The sequence below is a fragment of the Uranotaenia lowii genome, chromosome 2, assembly GCF_029784155.1.
Source record: "Uranotaenia lowii strain MFRU-FL chromosome 2, ASM2978415v1, whole genome shotgun sequence".
In the NCBI taxonomy this organism is placed as follows: domain Eukaryota; kingdom Metazoa; phylum Arthropoda; class Insecta; order Diptera; family Culicidae; genus Uranotaenia; species Uranotaenia lowii.
In genome coordinates, this window is record NC_073692.1 from 103,233,266 (window position 1) to 103,252,551 (window position 19,286).

The following is a 19,286-nucleotide window of genomic DNA, read 5'->3' on the forward strand; positions in this document are numbered from 1 at the left end:
CATCTTCCGCTAATGAATTTTCAAGGTGAATTTAAAACATCTGAAATATATTTTCATGTACTGCTCGGTAAAGTAAAAAGAGTTGTTTCCAACTTCTAAACGAATGCAAAATCATTCACTGTTACAAAAAAAAGTAAATTAATAAAAGCCGTTGATGTTGACTATGAAAATAATAGCCCGCATGCTCTGATTATTTATAACATTTTCAAATAATTCGCTACATCGTTTAAGCACTGACCATACTGACTGGACACTCGATTTCGTTTTCTGGATAATTTTTCCAGAAAAAAAAAAACAAAAAAAAAAACCTTTTTTCCACTAGTACGCAATGTCGATTCCAGAGTGCGCATCGATCGATTTGAAGAAATGCTATCCCAGTTAGGAAATGCCACCCAACTTTAAAAATAAAACACGCAATTTCTACGATAAAATCGGGCTAAACAGGACCATTTTTCCTACAGGGCAATTTTTGTCGAATTTTTCAGGTTCGCCATCTGCCGTCGGTATTGCGAACCTGCAAAAACTGACAACAAAAAATTAGACAGAAAATGGTTGAATTTTTGTTCTATAAGAGTCAAGTCAGTGTGGTCAGTGGTTTAAGTGTGCAATACAGACAGTTGTTATTTAGTTCAGATAAATGTTGCGTTTAATTTCATATTCTAATAGAAATCTAGGGGAAAGTTGCAAATTCTCAGTACTCATGAAAACGTTTTTCAATAAAAATTCAATTTAAAATATAATCATTTTCCAAATATCAATGCACTTGGCAGCCCTGACCACCCAAAAAAATCAAAACACGAGCATCTGTGTGTCGCTTAATTTTCCACAGGGCGAATTTGTCGATATTGGTACCGCAAAATCGCGTTTATCGTGCGCCCTTCTCAAAAATTGATTCTGTTCTCCCATATTTTGAGGTTAGGGCTGAGCAGGGATGCCAGGTGTTGAGGATAAAAAATCTGGGCAATTTTGAAAAAAAGTCTGTGTGTGTCTGTGCATAAGGAAAAACACAAATTTGGTACTAAACAAGAAATTAAATTTGACGAATGGTGTGAGCGGTGGTGAGGGGGGGTGGGGAGTGGGGGTGGTATGGTTTGTGCTATGGTGTTCGGATTATTTTCGAATTGATAAATATATAACCAACACGGCACGTACCATGCCGATCTTATTTAAAAAATATGTTTAATTAATGATTCGTCAAACACCAATGAATACAAGCCAGATTTCAGTCTAATCTGTCACTTACGGATCAAATCCGATACAAGAATATTGATTTTATCACTCAATTTTGAAAGTCTGTGAAATCTGGGCACTCTCAGCAAAAATCTGGGCAAAATCTGTGTCTGACCAATATCTGGACGAAGGGTCAAAAGTCTTGGTTTTACAGACAAATCTGGGCACCTGGCAACCCAGGGGCTGAGGCCTCCTGCTAAGGTGGTGTTCGTGTAAAACTGTCAATATATCCTAATAGAGACATCGAAGACTTCAGCCGAAATCCTTACTGTTGACGAGAATCTTGACTGGCATCAGATCTTCAACAGTGGTTGTGTCTTTTACCACGGCCCCATGCGCTGGAGAATCGACACGGGACGACCTTAAAAACGTCTTTCAAATAATTCGGCCATGCCGGCTGAACGGGTCTAATGCTTCCGTTATTCAAATGGGTGAGCTCTTACCCACAGTTATCATGGTAACGATTTGGAGTGTGATAAAATAAACACGGACAAAACAAAACTACCCACTCTACTACTCACTGCTGGGTTGATTAGCGTTAAGCCCAAAGTACGTAGTTTTGAGTGGGTAGTTTTAATTTACTTGAAGGTTCTTACCTTGGAACCCAAAAGCAGTAATAAGTACCCACTCATACATATTTGACAGCTTTCGAGCAGCTTTTTTTTTATTGTCCGACATTTTCTCCCTGGGTAAGACGCGTTGTGCCGGGAAGTTTTATTTTTTTTCGACGCCGCAAGCCGTTCGTTAAAAAAAATAAAGAACAACATTGCGACTGGATCCCGGTAGAACACCAGGACAATATTCCGGGTAAGTTTTTGGCTGGAACATCGTCACCATGAAAGACTTAGTTCCAACCAAACCTGTGTTTAAGGTTAGGGTTTTTTTTAAATATGCCGTACCGAGAAAGTGTTTTTAAATTTTGTTCCTCTGTTACAGGCTGCAGCCGCTGCGTATCTGCTGAGATGATTACCCAGCTGGTGCTTCTCGTCGAACTGGTGTCGAGAAATTTCCCCGTTTATCAGGTGTAAAACGGTGCAGTCGGAGTTCTTCCGGCTTCCGAACCATACTCCAATTACGTTACGGAAGAAAAAACGTTCACTTAGCCGCTAGAGAAATCGGAGCGAACAACACGGACAACATCCGAAAACGTCATTTCACTTCAAGAAGATACCGAGAGTCAGTTCTTACTGTTTGTCTACTTTCGAAATTTTGATTTCACCTTTAGGAATAACTCAAGAGTTTTCTAAGAACAAACTTTTTTTTTCAGTGGTCAGAGTATCAGCAGTTCTAGTCATTCCGGTACCACTAGTGAAGCCCCAGTTCGGCAGTTCAAGTTCGACCAGGAAGGGAAATCAAGAAACCGGTGAATGAAGTGCCTAAAGAGAAGGAAACCTAAACCTAAACAAAATACTGATGATGTTCCATTGTAGCAGCGAAGCTTCACAGTCGAATGGATGCTACAAATTGGACACTGATGGTAACATTCTTTTGAATTATTTAAATTCAAAATCATATTAGTTTTTTATTCAAATTTTTACTCGATTGATTGATATTTTCATTTTAGTTTTATACGTGTTTGCACAATTTAATATTTTTTTTTTTTTTCATTCTTTTTACAGCGTTCATATGGCTAATATATTTAACTGTCCTCGCAATATGATCATTCAGCAGAATTAGCATCAACCGGACAAACTCGCTGAAAATTACTCAGACTGGATGGGAAAACGAAATTGGTTCATTTTCAACCCGATTTAAGCCACGATTCTACTCTAAGCAATGTTAAAAATAGGAGCAATTTAAGTCAACAAGCATCTAGCGCAATTCAATGCACAGTTTGGATAAAAGATTATGTATTTTGTAAATATGATTATGTATGATAAAATTTAGAAAGAAAACAGCTAGGGTGCTTATTGTAAATTATAACACTCATAGATTGAAATTAATAGGTAGTAAAAAACACAAACTATATCAGGTAAAACAGTAAGAATAAGATCGGAAAAAACAATTCGTTGATTGATGATCCACAATTAATTGTTAATACTTTCTTTTTTTAAACACATTAAGTCAAATGATCATTTTTACAACAGCTATGCGCCGAATATCACAAACAATTTGGTTTTTTCATGTATCCAATATAGACAGACATGACGTTAAATATATACATATTTATAGGATAAAATGATTGATAGTTATAGTACTTTTGTATAAATAAACTATGAATATTCTCTAAAAAGAATTTTAGTACGTGATTTCATGCTTAAAAAGCATGCAAAACTTCGAAAATTGCATTTAATTATTAATTTTACAGCTTTTGACTATTTTTTTCCGATTTTTCCCAAAATTAACGAAGTACGTCATTTCTACCCACTGGGACCTTAAAGCCCAACTACCTACTTTTAGGTTGTTGTGCTTTAACCTACTAGTAAGTTCCTGCACTGAAGTGGCGATTTACGTCAAAAGTACCTAAAGTGGGTTGTTTTTTCTGTCCGTGAAAAGAACAGTAAAAAACAAAAGAACTTTCTGGTTCGCGGCGGACGACATTTTTGTTTGCGGCAAGTGAAAAATTGTGTGATCCTAGAAATTCTTCCAGAATCTGTGATTTTTCGTTCCATTTCCACTCTCTGCTGATCAAAACGGTAATTTTTGATTGTTAAACTTTAATCAAGTAATTTAAACTTCCAGTTTTTCCCAGTGAACAGGAAACAATGGCTTGCCCAATTGATCCTGCAGATCTAGTTAAGCTGGAGCAATTCGTCACATTGTGTGCCGGCCACCCGCAGTTATTGAATCTACCTCAGCTGGCCTTCTTCAAGAACTTTGTAGAAAAGCTTGGAGGCACAGTGCCTACCGGGATGCCGAGCTTCGGAGCTAACGCTCCCAAATCGGAAGCCAAAGAGGAAAAACCGGCACCGGCAGCGGAAGAAAAGGTGGAATCGGAGCCAGAATCTGATGTTGAGCTGGATATGGAGGGTTGCGTAGAGGGTGACACAGATCCGGACCAGCCTATGGGAGACAGCAACAAAGAATCAACCGAAGAGGAACTGGACAAAGCTTCCGAGCTTCGTTCCAAAGCGGCCGAGGCGTTTTCGGATCAGAAATTTGATGAAGCGGTTCAACTTTTTACCGAAGCCATCCTTCTCAATCCGAACAGTGCCATGTACTACGCCAAACGTGGTCAAGCATTCCTCAAGCTGACTAAGCCAAACGCCTGTATTCGGGATTGTTCCCGTGCCCTGGAAATAAATCCGGATTCGGCAACTGCTTACAAATTCCGGGGACGTGCTTACCGATTGCTGGGTAAATGGGAAGAAGCCGCCAAGGATCTGCGTCAGGCTTGCAAGTTGGACTTTGACGAACAAGCTGACGAGTGGTTGAAGGAAGTTACGCCTAACGCAACCAAAATTGAGCAACACAAGCTGAAGCAGGAACGCCGTCGTCAGGAGAAGGAACTTCAGGAGCGGAAGGAACGTATCCGCAAGGCTCAGGAGGCCAATCGTAAGGCTGCCGAGGAAAACGCCCGCAACGCAGATGACGACAGATTTGGTGGAACCGGTGGTCTTGGAGGCGATGCCGATGAAATCCTCAATGCTTTTAAAGATCCCGAAGTTGCGGCGGCTTTGCAGGACATCATGAGCAATCCTGCCAGCATTGGCAAATATCAGAACAATCCGAAGGTGATGAATCTGGTCACGAAGATGGCAATGAAAATGGGCGGCGAAGGTGGGGCTGGCGGTTTTCCCGGATTCCCAGGCGCGGGTGGATTTCCCGGGTTCCCGGGAGCGGGTGGAGCTGGATTTAACGCTGCACCACCAAGTGGAGGCGGCGCCGGCGGTGGCCCTAAATGTACCGATGATCTAGATTAGAGACGAGTTCGATTTGCGCGAGTATGATTGCATTTTTGTTGTGGTTTTGATGGATTTATTGCGTCTTCTGTTATGACGGAATCGAAACACTTTGTGAGCGAACAAAAATCCTCACATTTTCTGCTACATGGTTACACTAAAAAAATACAATAATAAAACGATACTACAAATATAATTTCCTTGCTAAACTATCCAAGATATCTTGTCAGTTAGAGAGTACAATAAAGCACTGCTAGTGTAAAAATTAAAATGATTGTTTCTTCTTCTAATTGTTGTTTTCCTTCATGTTTATTTTCGAATGATTTTCTTATTTAAAAAAAATCTATTCATTTTTGTATTAAAAGTTTCAATTTTTTTAGGCTGCTATCAGTTTTTTTAAAATGAAAATCAACTAATGGATACAACCCTGGTAAGACCAAGAAAACTTGGCACTTCCAAGAATATATGCTACCGTCTCGTTAATCAAAATGCATTAATTTGTTTGTTTCCGGTTGGAAAATTGAATGCCTTCAAAAAGTATAAAGCAAGTTTCCATAGCTTCGAAACGAGTCAGTTCATTTCAACTAACAATTCTGAATCGACAATGCAGCTGTGGCGATATTTCGGTTTCCTTACGTTGTTAGCTTTCTTGGTTAGTATCAAAAGTGTAAGCTGCGCCCGCATAAAACGTCAAGATATGGAACAGATGGGCCCATGGATGGAATGGGGAGCCAAGTGGGGCAAAGAATGTGAGTTTGAGGTACATAAGTGGTTTAGATAGTGATTTTAAAGGTCAGGTTTTTTCCTTCTTGTAGCCATTACTACAATTATTATTCCCGCGGGTCAAGAAGCTGGAGAAATATGGCAAGCGAGCAGAACGTCGCCGGCACCGCCAGCAGAAGCAGGAGCGTTCTAGTTTATAAAATATAGAAAAATCCTTTCCAAGCGTTTCGATATTTTTTTTTTTTTTTTTGAGAAACGGAATTGACACTTTTATTGATCGAATATGTAGGTTGGCTGAGGATTGATCAAACTAGGATTGAGAACCGTGCTGTGGTTCGGCATTGAGTAGCAGAGATCGTAGCTTCCAACGTCCAAATGTTGTTGCTGGTAATGGTGAGAAGGATGGTTGGATGATCCGGCCGATGGGAATTGGTAGAGATCGTTCGATGAGTACAGATTATTGGCAGTCGTCGCAGGTTGTTGCATCTGAATGTGTTGATTGGGAACCATCTGCAGTTGAGGCTGATGACTGTAATTTGGCATGTAGGACATATAACTGGTTTGGTTTTCGATCAATGATGTGGCAACGGACAACTCTGAACTTGCAGCGCTGTCCAGAGAACGATTTTCGTCCACTTCGATGGAAGGCTCCAGGGGCGGTTCTGGGACCATTGGTTTCGTAATTTTTGGTGTATGTTTGGCCTTAATGTGTCGCAATAGTGAAGGCGATTGTGTGAACTTTGAGTCGCATTCTTTGCACTCATAAGGCCTGTCACCGGTGTGTATCCTCCTATGAGCTATCAAGTTTGAGCTATTCGAGAAGATTTTTTCACAATCTTGACACTTGTGGCCTTTCACGCCGATGTGAATAGTTTTGATGTGACTATTTAAATATGCCTGCTTGTTGAAAGATTTGTTACAAATTTGACAAACGTAGTTTTTGATGGATGAATGAATTTCCATATGTTTGCGCAATTCTATGGCTGTTTTAAAGGGTCGATTGCATAAGCTACACAAATGATCTCGCTCCTCTGAATGAGTTTTACGATGGGCATGCAAATTACTAGAAGTTTTAAAAAGTTTGCTACAAATTTCGCATTGATATTTCCTCTCATCCAAATGTGTTCTTCTATGCAAATAAAGATTACCGGCTTGAGCGAATCTCCGATGGCAAATCTGAAAAACTCAAGAATTTAGCTTATTTTAATATATTTTTTTTATAATGATAATACCTGACACTCGTAAGGTTTCTCTCCTGTATGAATTCGCTGATGAGCCTTCAAATAACCACTGTAGTTGAAAGATTTGCCACAGATGAAACACTGTTCCGGTTTATCCAGAAATTTTCCTTTTTTTACCACCGATTCATTATTCTTACGGCGAATGCGCTTTTGCAGGAAAATCTTAAATTTCGATCGTTCTTCTTTCAATTTTGCATTGTGCTTTACCAGTAATTCATCCAATTTAGCCTTCTTCTGAATTACAGGATATTTTTTTTTGACTTTAATCCTTGGACTGGTTTCTACAGCCGTTTCATTCGGTTCCAATATGGCGTTCATAGCTTCATAGATCTCCTCATCCCGCACAACATCCAGCTGAGGAGCGGCCAATTTGCGCTGGTTGACGACATACGCTCGAAGCTGCTGATCCGAGGCTTCGCAGCGTGTTCGAAACTCGTATGCAATGCCCAGTTTGTAGAAACAATCGTTACAGATCGCATGCGGTAGCCCATCGTGTTCGTCGATTTCGATGGCCGCACAGCGAATTATCATCTGGGACGGGCGAATGGAAAAATTTACCGCAAACAAGTTAACCGATGAGTCGGCTTCCAGTTTCTGTAAGCACAGACGGCATATTTGGGGCAACGAAAATTCTCCGGAGACCGCCAGTTTGTCCACATTAATATTTGAAGCCATAGTTCACTGGTTAAGAAGGTAATTAATCCGAAAACAGGAATCTATTTGTACATATTATTACAATAATGAATTGAAAAGAATATCAATGACTTACCGTAAGTACGAACATGCAAACGATACAGTTATTGTTGTTTTCATCAATACGATAGAATGCGTAATTTTTCATTGATAAAAATCTACAGTCGAGGCCTTCCACACTGGAAGTAAATGTCTGATGATAATTAAACGACGAAACAACAGATGCATGTAGTAGGAAAAAATTAAATTCAAAAAGAAAAAAAATACTTTACATTAAATAGCTTAAGCTATTGTAATGATTTAAATTGAACAGCACTCTCTATAACAAAACATTTTTTTCCATTAAAATCAAGATCTCAAATTCAAGAATTTGATGTTCAAGTACCTACCTTCTATTTTGTTTTGAAACAAATCGCATTTAAATTTTATTAAAAAAATCTGTGTAAAAAACCAAATTTGATTTGTTTTTATTGAGTTTTCTGTTAAAAGAACTCATACATTTAAAATTCAAAAAATGAAAAAAATTGTTTACATCGTTTATTTTGTGGTATTTTTGAATTTCATTCCTTTTAGATAATTTTTAACGTTGGTGTGATTTTTGAAATTTTTCTCATTGAAGTCAAATTTGTTTTGTATTTTTGTAATTTTTGATAATTCTCTTTTTTTTTTGTATTTTGTGTATTTTTTTACTTTTTTCAATCTTGAAATTTTTATATTTTTGAAATTTTTTAATTTTTGTGATTTTTGTAACTTTCGTAATTTTTGTAAATTTTACAATTTTTGTGATTTTTGTAATTTTTGTAATTTTTTTTTTTTTGTAATGACTGAAATTTTTGTAATGTTTGAAATTTTTGTAGTTTTTATCATTTTTGTAGTTCTTATCATTTTTGTAATTTTTGTAATTTTTTTTAAATTTTGTAATTTTTTGAAATTTTTGTTGTTTTTGTAATATTTGTAATTTTTGTAATTTTTTAATTCTTGTAATTTTTAAAATATTAGTAATTTATGTCATTTTTGTAATTTTTATAATTTTCGTAATTTTTGTAATTTTTGTAATTTTTGTAATTTTTGTAATTTTTGTAATTTTTGTAATTTTTGTAATTTTTGTAATTTTTGTAATTTTTGTAATTTTTGTAATTTTTGTAATTTTTGTAATTTTTGTAATTTTTGTAATTTTTGTAATTTTTGTAATTTTTGTAATTTTTGTAATTTTTGTAATTTTTGTAATTTTTGTAATTTTTGTAATTTTTGTAATTTTTGTAATTTTTGTAATTTTTGTAATTTTTGTAATTTTTGTAATTTTTGTAATTTTTGTAATTTTTGTAATTTTTGTAATTTTTGTAATTTTTGTAATTTTTGTAATTTTTGTAATTTTTGTAATTTTTGTAATTTTTGTAATTTTTGTAATTTTTGTAATTTTTGTAATTTTTGTAATTTTTGTAATTTTTGTAATTTTTGTAATTTTTGTAATTTTTGTAATTTTTGTAATTTTTGTAATTTTTGTAATTTTTGTAATTTTTGTAATTTTTGTAATTTTTGTAATTTTTGTAATTTTTGTAATTTTTGTAATTTTTGTAATTTTTGTAATTTTTGTAATTTTTGTAATTTTTGTAATTTTTGTAATTTTTGTAATTTTTGTAATTTTTGTAATTTTTGTAATTTTTGTAATTTTTGTAATTTTTGTAATTTTTGTAATTTTTGTAATTTTTGTAATTTTTGTAATTTTTGTAATTTTTGTAATTTTTGTAATTTTTGTAATTTTTGTAATTTTTGTAATTTTTGTTATTTTTGTCATTTTTTGTAATTTTTTAATTTTTGTAATTTTTGTAATTTTTGTAATTTGTGCAATTTTTGTATTTTTTGTAATTTTTGTTATTTTTGTAATTTTTGTAATTTTTGTAATTTTTGTAATTTTTGTAATTTTTGTAATTTTTGTAATTTTTGTAATTTTTGTAATTTTTGTAATTTTTGTAATTTTTGTAATTTTTGTAATTTTTGTAATTTTTGTAATTTTTGTAATTTTTGTTATTTTTGTTATATTTATTATTTTGTAGTTTTTTGTAATTTTTGAATTTTTGCTATTTTTATTATTATTGTAATTTTTGTAATTTTTGCTATTTTTGTTATTAATGTAATTTTTGAAATTTTTGTAATTTTTGTATTTTTTTTTATATTTGCTATTTGGTAATTTTAATTTTTGTAATTTTTGTAATTTTTGTAATTTTTGTAATTTTTGTAATTTTTGTTCTTTTTGTAATTTTTGTAATTTTTGTAATTTTTGTAATTTTTGTAATTTTTGTAATTTTTGTAATTTTTGTAATTTTTGTAATTTTTTAATTTTTGTAATTTTTGTAATTTTTGTAATTTTTGGTAATTTATGTAATTTTAGTAATTTTAGTTATTTTAGTAATTTTTGTAATTTTTGTTATTTTAGTAATTTTTGTAATTTTAGTAATTTTTGTAATTTTTGTAATTTTTGTAATTTTTACAATTTTTGTTATTTTTGTAATTTTTGTAATTTTTGTAATTTTTGTAATTTTTGTAATTTTTGTAATTTTTGTAATTTTTGTAATTTTTGTAATTTTTGTAATTTTTGTAATTTTTGTAATTTTTGTAATTTTTGTAATTTTTGTAATTTTTGTAATTTTTGTAATTTTTGTAATTTTTGTAATTTTTGTAATTTTTGTAATTTTTGTAATTTTTGTTATTTTTGTAATTTTTGTAATTTTTGTTATTTTTGTAATTTTTGTAATTTTTGTAATTTTTGTAATTTTTGTAATTTTTGTAATTTTTGTAATTTTTGTAATTTTTTGTAATTTTTGTAATTTTTGTAATTTTTGTAATTTTTGTAATTTTTGTAATTTTTGTCATTTTTGTCATTTTTGTCATTTTTGTAATTTTTGTAATTTTTGTAATTTTTGTAATTTTTGTAATTTTTGTAATTTTTGTAATTTTTGTAATTTTTGTAATTTTTGTAATTTTTGTAATTTTTGTAATTTTTGTAATTTTTGTAATTTTTGTAATTTTTGTAATTTTTGTAATTTTTGTAATTTTTGTAATTTTTGTAATTTTTTAATTTTTGTAATTTTTGTAATTTTTGTAATTTTTGTAATTTTTGTAATTTTTGTAATTTTTGTAATTTTTGTAATTTTTGTAATTTTTGTAATTTTTGTAATTTTTGTAATTTTTGTAATTTTTGTAATTTTTGTAATTTTTGTAATTTTTGTAATTTTTGTAATTTTTGTAATTTTTGTAATTTTTGTAATTTTTGTAATTTTTGTAATTTTTGTAATTTTTGTAATTTTTGTAATTTTTGTAATTTTTGTAATTTTTTAATTTTTGTAATTTTTGTAATTTTTGTAATTTTTGTAATTTTTGTAATTTTTGTAATTTTTGTAATTTTTGTTATTTTTGTCATTTTTTGTAATTTTTTAATTTTTGTAATTTTTGTAATTTTTGTAATTTGTGCAATTTTTGTAATTTTTGTAATTTTTGTTATTTTTGTAATTTTTGTATTTTTTGTAATTTTTGTAATTTTTGTAATTTTTGTAATTTTTGTAATTTTTTAATTTTTGTAATTTTTGTAATTTTTGTAATTTTTGTAATTTTTGTAATTTTTGTAATTTTTGTAATTTTTGTAATTTTTGTTATTTTTGTTATATTTATTATTTTGTAGTTTTTGTAATTTTTGAATTTTTGCTATTTTTATTATTATTGTAATTTTTGTAATTTTTGCTATTTTTGTTATTAATGTAATTTTTGAAATTTTTGTAATTTTTGTATTTTTTTTTATATTTGCTATTTGGTAATTTTAATTTTTGTAATTTTTGTAATTTTTGTAATTTTTGTAATTTTTGTAATTTTTGTTCTTTTTGTAATTTTTGTAATTTTTGTAATTTTTGTAATTTTTTAATTTTTGTAATTTTTGGTAATTTATGTAATTTTTGTAATTTTTGTTATTTTAGTAATTTTAGTAATTTTAGTAATTTTTGTAATTTTAGTAATTTTTGTTATTTTTGTAATTTTTGTAATTTTTACAATTTTTGTTATTTTTGTAATTTTTGTAATTTTTGTAATTTTTGTAATTTTTGTAATTTTTGTAATTTTTGTAATTTTTGTAATTTTTGTAATTTTTGTAATTTTTGTAATTTTTGTAATTTTTGTAATTTTTGTAATTTTTGTAATTTTTGTAATTTTTGTAATTTTTGTAATTTTTGTAATTTTTGTAATTTTTGTAATTTTTGTAATTTTTGTAATTTTTAATTTTTGTAATTTTTGTAATTTTTGTAATTTTTGTAATTTTTGTAATTTTTGTAATTTTTGTAATTTTTGTAATTTTTGTAATTTTTGTAATTTTTGTAATTTCAGTAATTTTTGTAATTTTTGTAATTTTCGTAATTTTTGTAATTTTTTGTAATTTTTGTAATTTCTGTAATTTTTGCAATTTTTGTAATTTTTGTAATTTTTGTAATTTTTGAATTTTTTGTAATTATTGTTATTTTTGTAATTTTTAATTTTTTGTTATTTTTGTAATTTTTGTCTTTTTTGTCATTTCTGTAATTTTTGTAATTTTTGTTGTTTTATAAATTTTGTAATTTCTTTAATTTTTGTATTTTTTGTAATTTTGTTTTTTTTAATAATTTTCAATTTTTGTGAATATTTTAATTTTTGTTATTTTTGAAATATTTGTGATTTTTATCATTTTTGTATATTTTTCTAATTTTTGGAATGTTTGTTATTTTTGCAATTTTTGCAATTTTTGTATTTTTTGTTATTTTTATAATTTTTTAAATTTTGTAAATTTTGTAATATTTGTAATTTTTGTTATTTTTGAAATATTTGTTATTTATTTCATTTTTGTATTTTTTGTGATTTTTGTTATTTTGTAATTTATGTAATTTTTGTTATTTTTGTAATTTTTGTAATTTTTGTAATTTTTTGTAATTTTTCGTAATTTTGTAATTTTTGTAATTTTTGTCATTTTTGTAATTTTTGTATTTTTTGTAATTTTTTTTTTATAATTTTTAATTTTTGTTATTTTTTAATTTTTATAATTGTTGTATTTTTTGTGATTTTTGTTATTATTTTTTTTTTTTTGTAATCTTTTAATTTTCGTGATTTTTGTAATTTTTGTAGTTTTTGTTACTTTTTTAATTTTTGTCATTTTTTTTGAATCTTTGTTATATTTGTAATTTATGTAAGTTTTTAAATTTTTTAAATTTTTTAATTTTTTTTGTTTTTGTAATTTTTGTTTTTTTTTTGTAATTGTTGTTATTTTTGTATTTTTGTAACTTATGTCAATTTTGTAATTTTTGTTAATTTTGTAGTTTTTGTAACTTTTGTAATTTTTGTAGTTTTTGAAATTTTTGTTATTCTTAAAATTCTTGGAAATTTTTGGACATTTTGATTTCTTTGAATTTTTGTTATTTTTGTAATTATTGTGATTTTTGCAATTTTGCAATTTCCTTAATTTGGTTATTTTTGTCAAGTAAGTAATTTTTGTTATTTTTGTAAATATTGAGCTATATCACAAGCCCTGTAAATATTGTAATTTTTGTTATTTGTGGAATATTTGATATTTTTGTAAATTTTTTTAATTTTCGAAATTTTTGGTAGTTTTAGTATTTTTTTAAAATAATTTTATGAAGAGATTAACCACCGTAATTTTTGTTTGTTACTTTGATTTATCGGCCTAGCGGTGAAAAGTGATGTCCTTTTTAGTAGGAACGAAAACAACAACGTGAGGAACAAAAATTTGGTATGTGATGGTAATGCTTCTAGACAAATTCTACCCGCTCATTTTCACCATCTTTCATTTCTTCTAACCTTCTATCCATCTATATAAAAATTTCATAATCTTTAGATGTCCCTACTAAAAAGGACATCACTTTTCACCGCTAGGCCGATAAATCAAAGTAACAATTTTAAAATAATTTTCAGCATTTTTGTGCTTTTCTGTTATTTTTGTGGTTTTTGTAAATTTTTAATTTTTGCAATTTTTGTAATTTTTGTATTTTTTTTTGTTATTGTATGTTTTGTAATTTTTGTATGTTTGGTAATTTTTGTGATTATTGTCATTTTTGTAATATCTGTCATCTAGTTTTTTTTTATTGTTGTTGTTGTTATAGTTGTGATTGTTGTAATGATTGAAATTTTTGTATTTTTTTATATTTTTGTAATTTTTTAGATTTTGGTTCATTTCTGTTGTTTGTTTCAATTCTGTCATTCTTGTCATTTTTGTTATTTTTGTCATTGATGAAGTTTGTGTAATTTTTGTCATTTTATCATTTTTGTAATTTGTTTTATTACTGTCATTTTAGTAGTTTTAGTAATTTTTGTTCGTTTTTTATAGTTCTGTCAAGTTTTATCTTTTTTGATTCAAAGCCTGCCTAATTTGAGTTGAAAAAATTGTTGCAAGCTATGGCGTGACGAACTTTCATATTGGTAAGTTAACTTCTCAGAATGTAAGTCAATTTTTTGATTTTTTTTTAATTTTTAAGTCGAACCTAATGAAAAAAATGACTAGCAATGTTGTAGGAAATAAGGTGTATGAGAATGATAAAAGAAATAAAAGTATTATTTTAAATTATTTATTCACAATATTTTGAGTAAACATAAATTGAATTCCTTCGTTATCCGTAATTGGTTACATTGTGACGAATAAAATAATATAAACTGTTTTATATTTAGCATTTTAGCGGAAAAACATATTAAGCGTGTATCGCAGTTACTGAGAGAATGAGTTTTTGGTGATGGTTTGAGATCTCTAAGAGACGAAGGAGAGAAGAAAATGAAATGAGTGACGAGGAAAAAGGGGATTCAGTTAGATAAATTTGTAAACGATTGACGCGTTTTGTAAACGCAAATGAAGTGTGGAAATAAATAAAAAAATATAAGTGTTAATTCGAATAAACAGCTCAGAGTCACGACAAATGTGAATATCAAGTTTTATTCAAGCCAATTCTTGAACATTTTTTTTTTATAAAACCAGGCGTTTCCAACGACTTTAGCCAATTCTACAAAGCACTCTCGCTTTTTCTGACCACCTTGAATATTTCATTAGGTACTTTTATTCAAATTCTTCTTTTAGTTCATCCCAACGAAATATTTTCTTTATTTTGCAATCAGCTTTAAATGATGATGACGATTGAATTTGTTTTTGAATAAATAAGCATCTTTACCCTATCTCTAGTAGAAAGCAAACATTCCTCATCGCAGGAAACGCAGCTGTCGAATCTAATAGAAAATCAGGTGGTCATCGTTGAACACGTGTGAATTAATCTTTTTGCAAACGTCAGCGAAAAATCCAAACTTGTACCTAGGGTCCATCGAAAAATTCCCTTTGAACAGTTATGAAAAAATTTATAAATAAGAGTGAACTGGTAAATAATTCCGAATAAAAAAAAGCTGAAACACAACATTTTCAGTAGGGCAATATTCTTTACTAAAATTCAAGATTTTCTAGGCCTAAATTATGAAATTAAAAAAAAATCAAAAGCCAGTCCAAATTTCTTTCAAAAGTCAACCCTCCACAATCGGGTGATTATCAACTAATAAAAACAATCTCCTAATCGGAGGTATCGATATCAGACATTGGTCATAATAAAACCCAAAATGCTACCGAGCTTCCATCAGTAATACGGTGAAAATGAGGCTGATCATACTCGTACTCAGTGCTTTAGTAGGAGCTCTGACTGCTCCCGGTAAGTTCTTGAACGTTGACCAAATTTTATCTTATCGGCTGTTGTAAATCTGTTCTCGTTGCTAAGGTTCGATCGAGTCGAAACCGAGCCTGCCGCAAGGCCGCATCATTGGCGGACTGGACGCGTTGCAGCATGAGTTCCCCTCGATGGTTTCGGTGCGCCGTGTATTCCTAACAACTAACAGCCATATCTGCGGTGGTACAATCTACAACAATCTCTGGGTTTTGACGGCGGCTCAATGCGTGGTCGGCAACAACAACTACCGCGTATGGGCTGGATCTCACAATATAAACATTGCCGAGAGCACGCGTCAAGATATCGCCGTTTCCCGGGTAGAAATCCATCCGGATTACGTAGCGGGCGAAGTTGGTCCGAGTGACATCGCCTTGTTGCGTCTGGCAACGCCTCTAACGTTTACGCAAGCTATCCAACCCATGATATTGCCGCCGGAGGATCACAGTTTGAATGAGCAGGGTCCCGTTTCGCTTGTTGGATGGGGTGCTACCAGTACCGGAACTTTGCCAAGCAACCCATCGATCTTGCAGAAGGCCATCATTCCCCTGATAACCTATGCACAGTGCGAGGCAGCAAATGGGGGACCAGGCGCTTCTCCTCTTGGACCCACTAACGTTTGCACAGGACCACTGACCGGTGGCATTGGAGCGTGCGCCGGCGATGGGGGTGGTCCAATTTACAGACGCGAGGACAATCGGCAAATCCAAATCGGTATTGTTTCCTGGATTTGGACACCATGCGCATCACCAGACCGACCATCGGGTGTGTTTGTTGGTGTTTCACATTATGTACCTTGGATGCGACAAATTATTCAGCAAGGGTAGAGTCGTTGCTAAAGACCGTTTGAAGAGGATTTGATAAAAAAAAAGTTTGTATACAAGAAGCGAATACACGAATTTTTGGTTTTCTCAGCCAGGGAGTTTGTCCAGGATCAATGATTATTACTCAATTTAGACCATTTCTTCTCTCTGTTTCCAACAATCAGAAAAATTTTATCCGAAATCCATCCCTCATACCTCAACTCACTGGAAGCCTTGTGGTAGGTAAATGTATTCTTGATACTTATACCAAATCACTAGATTTCGACTGTTGTTTTGGTTTGTTATTTTGTGAATTGATATTCGAAATGCTACAATCGCGGGGCAGCCTTCGGGGTGTCGTAATTCTATGAGTCATAAGTAGCGGGATATCTCGTTTTCCACCACACGCGCTGTAGTGAAACAAGAGTTTCTCCAAAAGTGTCCGATTCTTGTTTGTTTTCGGTTTTCTACTATGGAATTCGCGGAATAGAGTTTTTCCAAGAGCGCTTCTTTTGAATGCTAGGGCAGCTACTTGAATCCGAGGTGGTTATACATGAAATCGATGCATAAAACATTTACATAGATTGGTTCTTGGAAGCCAATGGTCAATTGGCCATGACTTAATTGTTCTAACTTTAGTGAAATCTAAAAGAGAAGTTTTTCAATTATTTCTTATAAAATTCTTAATAAAAACTTTTACTGCTGTCAAAAGTTAGCTTTATAAGAGCATCGGCATCGGTAAGTGCTTCCCAGGTGTTAACCCGGGACACTTTAGCAACGCTCCTGATGCTCTAAACATCAGGATGCTAGCACATGCTAGCTCATCTGTGAAGCTGGTGAAGCTAGATATGTGTCTGAATCTTCTAACGCCCCGAGACGGTTGACGGCAAAATCTACTTAGGGTGGAAGCGGAAATGACAGCGGTGATCGACACATAAAATTTGTTTTTGTAAAATTTCTGCTCAATCGGACCTCATTTAAGGCCGCCATACATTACACAAATGTCTGTGCAAATTCGATGATTCCACGACGACTGTTTGATTCCACACAAAGATATGTTTCCACAGTCTACACGCATTACAAACATATCTCGCGCAAACACGAGTGATTGCTGGCGAAACAGCAACTTAAACAAAAAAAATCCTCCTATACCCCGGCTGGGGATGAGTAAATGACCTGAAATTTATACAGACAGCACCATACACCATGCTACAGAGGGATGTTTGCACTAAAAATATGGATCCTAACCGATGTTACTCAGACCGTCAGCGCGTTTTTTAAGCAGTGCCATATACACGATGCAAATCGTATATGCACAACGACAGAATTTCATCGAAATTCAACGCATTTGAAAAATGTGGTGTAAAGCGGGACTACACCCCATTTGTACAAATGCGATGAAATTCGATGAAATTCTGTTGCTGTGAATCCGATTTGCATCGTGTATGGCACTGCTTGAATGAGCGCGCAAAAGGTTGGAATAAAATCGGCCAGGATTGAAATTTTTTGTACAAAAAACTTTCTGTGGCATGGTGTGCGGTGCAGTTTGTACAAATTTCTGGCCATTTACTCAGACCCAGCTGGGGTGGAGGTGGTTTTTTTTGTTGTGGTTGCGGTTTTCGCCAGCAATTGTTTGTGTTCACGCGAAATTTGTTTGTATCGTGTGCGGGCGAGCATAGAATCTAACAATCGACGTGGAATCATCGAATTTGCACACGCCATTTGTGTAGTCTATGGCCCGCTTAATGTACATTACACAAATGGCGTGTGTAAATTCGATGATTCCAACGACTATTTTATTCTATGCTCACCCACAAACGGTACAAACATATTTCGGGCGAATACAAACGATCGCTGACGGAAACAGCAAAAAAAAAAAACCATCGAATTTCATCGCATTTATACAAATGTGGTGTAGTGTATGGCCCGCTTCAAGGGTACCTAGAAGCTGAAAAAGTTCGATTTTTACCCTTTAAAAAATCTGCTGGAAGTTAGATGAAATCCTAAAAAGACATTAAAAGCTTTTTTCACTAAGGTGTTCCTTAAAATAAAGTCTCAAAAGTCGATTTTCACCCATTTTTTTTTAATAACCTCAGATTTGGACGTTTCATGTTTTTTTTCAAAGTTTTTAGACAGGTTTTAGACAGGTTAATTTCAAATCGAGTCTGATTGAGCTGCAATCACTCAGAACAGAACAGAAATACAGGCTAACCCATGAAAGTTGTTAAAAAACTCCAACCACCATTTTTAAGCAAGTTTAATATTTATTTAGTTAATAAATTTTTCTTCAGCGACATTTGTTTGAATTGAATAATATTTGAAAGTGGGGTGGCCGCTTCGTGCAAAGTCTTGGACATCCTGCTCCATCTTGATGTATATATCTTGATGTATATATTGATGTATATATGAATGTAATCCACCATGGGTGCACGGACTCACCGCAGTTTCGCTAATGCATGGGCTAACTTGCATCCTTTACTGTTATGGCATTAATGTACACAGTAAATTATTGCCACGATTTACAGCAAAAAAAAATTGGGGGAAAAGTCCAGTCCAATCGAAATTTTCGCTGGAAAACAGCAAACATTCTCCGTCTTGCTGATTTTTCCAGCAATTGATCTGCGTTGCTGAAAAAACAGCAATCGAACTGTCAAAATTGAGTATGTTTTTGTTTTTGCTAGTTATTTTTCGATGCGCATTAAAAGTGTTTGTCGTTTGCAACGGTGGTGACATCGAATTTCATTTTATTTCATATTCCAGCAAAGAAGCATTTCAGACTAAAGGTAAATTTTTGAAGACAAAAAGTATTTCGTTAAAGAAACCAAGATTTTTTTTTTTAAATTTAAGATGGAGCAGGATGAACCAAGTCTTGGCGGAAAGCGGTCAACCCTTTGGTGGATATTATTTCATTATAAAAATTTAAATAAATTAATGTTCATGATAACCATGAGGGTTAATATTGAAATTTAAAGTTAAAACCTAATTTTGAATAAGAAAATTACCAGTTATTTTTTGAAAAAAAAAAAAATATTTCTAGAA

At 31.4% G+C, this 19,286-nt stretch overlaps 3 protein-coding genes and 1 long non-coding RNA gene across 6 annotated transcripts; 3 read left to right on the top strand and 1 right to left on the bottom strand.

The window, feature by feature from the left end:
- The first annotated feature begins 1,788 nt into the window (after positions 1-1,788).
- LOC129748314 (uncharacterized) lies at positions 1,789-3,412 on the top strand. 2 transcript variants are annotated; one of them, XR_008737708.1, is made up of 3 exons: positions 1,789-2,406; positions 2,498-2,707; positions 2,850-3,412. It is a non-coding gene; the product is annotated as an uncharacterized LOC129748314 (long non-coding RNA). The 2 variants fall into 2 exon arrangements; XR_008737707.1 differs by having other exon boundaries at positions 1,789-2,037; positions 2,167-2,707.
- Positions 3,413-3,730: 318 nt separating this feature from the next.
- Positions 3,731-5,343, top strand: LOC129744722 (hsc70-interacting protein 1-like). Its single transcript, XM_055737405.1, has 2 exons — positions 3,731-3,866; positions 3,923-5,343. The coding sequence occupies exon 2, from the start codon at positions 3,936-3,938 to the stop codon at positions 5,091-5,093; it is 1,158 nt and encodes a 385-aa protein (XP_055593380.1). The 5' UTR covers positions 3,731-3,866; positions 3,923-3,935; the 3' UTR covers positions 5,094-5,343.
- Positions 5,344-6,017: 674 nt separating this feature from the next.
- On the bottom strand, positions 6,018-7,907 carry LOC129744721 (zinc finger protein 391-like). 2 transcript variants are annotated; one of them, XM_055737403.1, is made up of 3 exons: positions 7,806-7,907; positions 7,028-7,752; positions 6,018-6,971 (listed from the first exon to the last, which is right to left on the bottom strand). In XM_055737403.1, the coding sequence occupies exons 2-3, from the start codon at positions 7,709-7,711 to the stop codon at positions 6,066-6,068; spliced, it is 1,590 nt and encodes a 529-aa protein (XP_055593378.1). In that variant the 5' UTR covers positions 7,712-7,752; positions 7,806-7,907; the 3' UTR covers positions 6,018-6,065. The 2 variants fall into 2 exon arrangements, with proteins under 2 accessions (XP_055593378.1, XP_055593379.1); XM_055737404.1 differs by having other exon boundaries at positions 7,028-7,717; positions 7,806-7,874.
- A 7,468-nt stretch (positions 7,908-15,375) lies between these two features.
- On the top strand, positions 15,376-16,408 carry LOC129749778 (trypsin-1-like). The gene is made up of 2 exons (XM_055744854.1): positions 15,376-15,432; positions 15,499-16,408. Exons 1-2 carry the CDS (start codon positions 15,378-15,380, stop codon positions 16,269-16,271), a joined length of 828 nt encoding a protein of 275 aa, XP_055600829.1. The 5' UTR covers positions 15,376-15,377; the 3' UTR covers positions 16,272-16,408.
- The last annotated feature ends 2,878 nt before the right edge of the window (positions 16,409-19,286 follow it).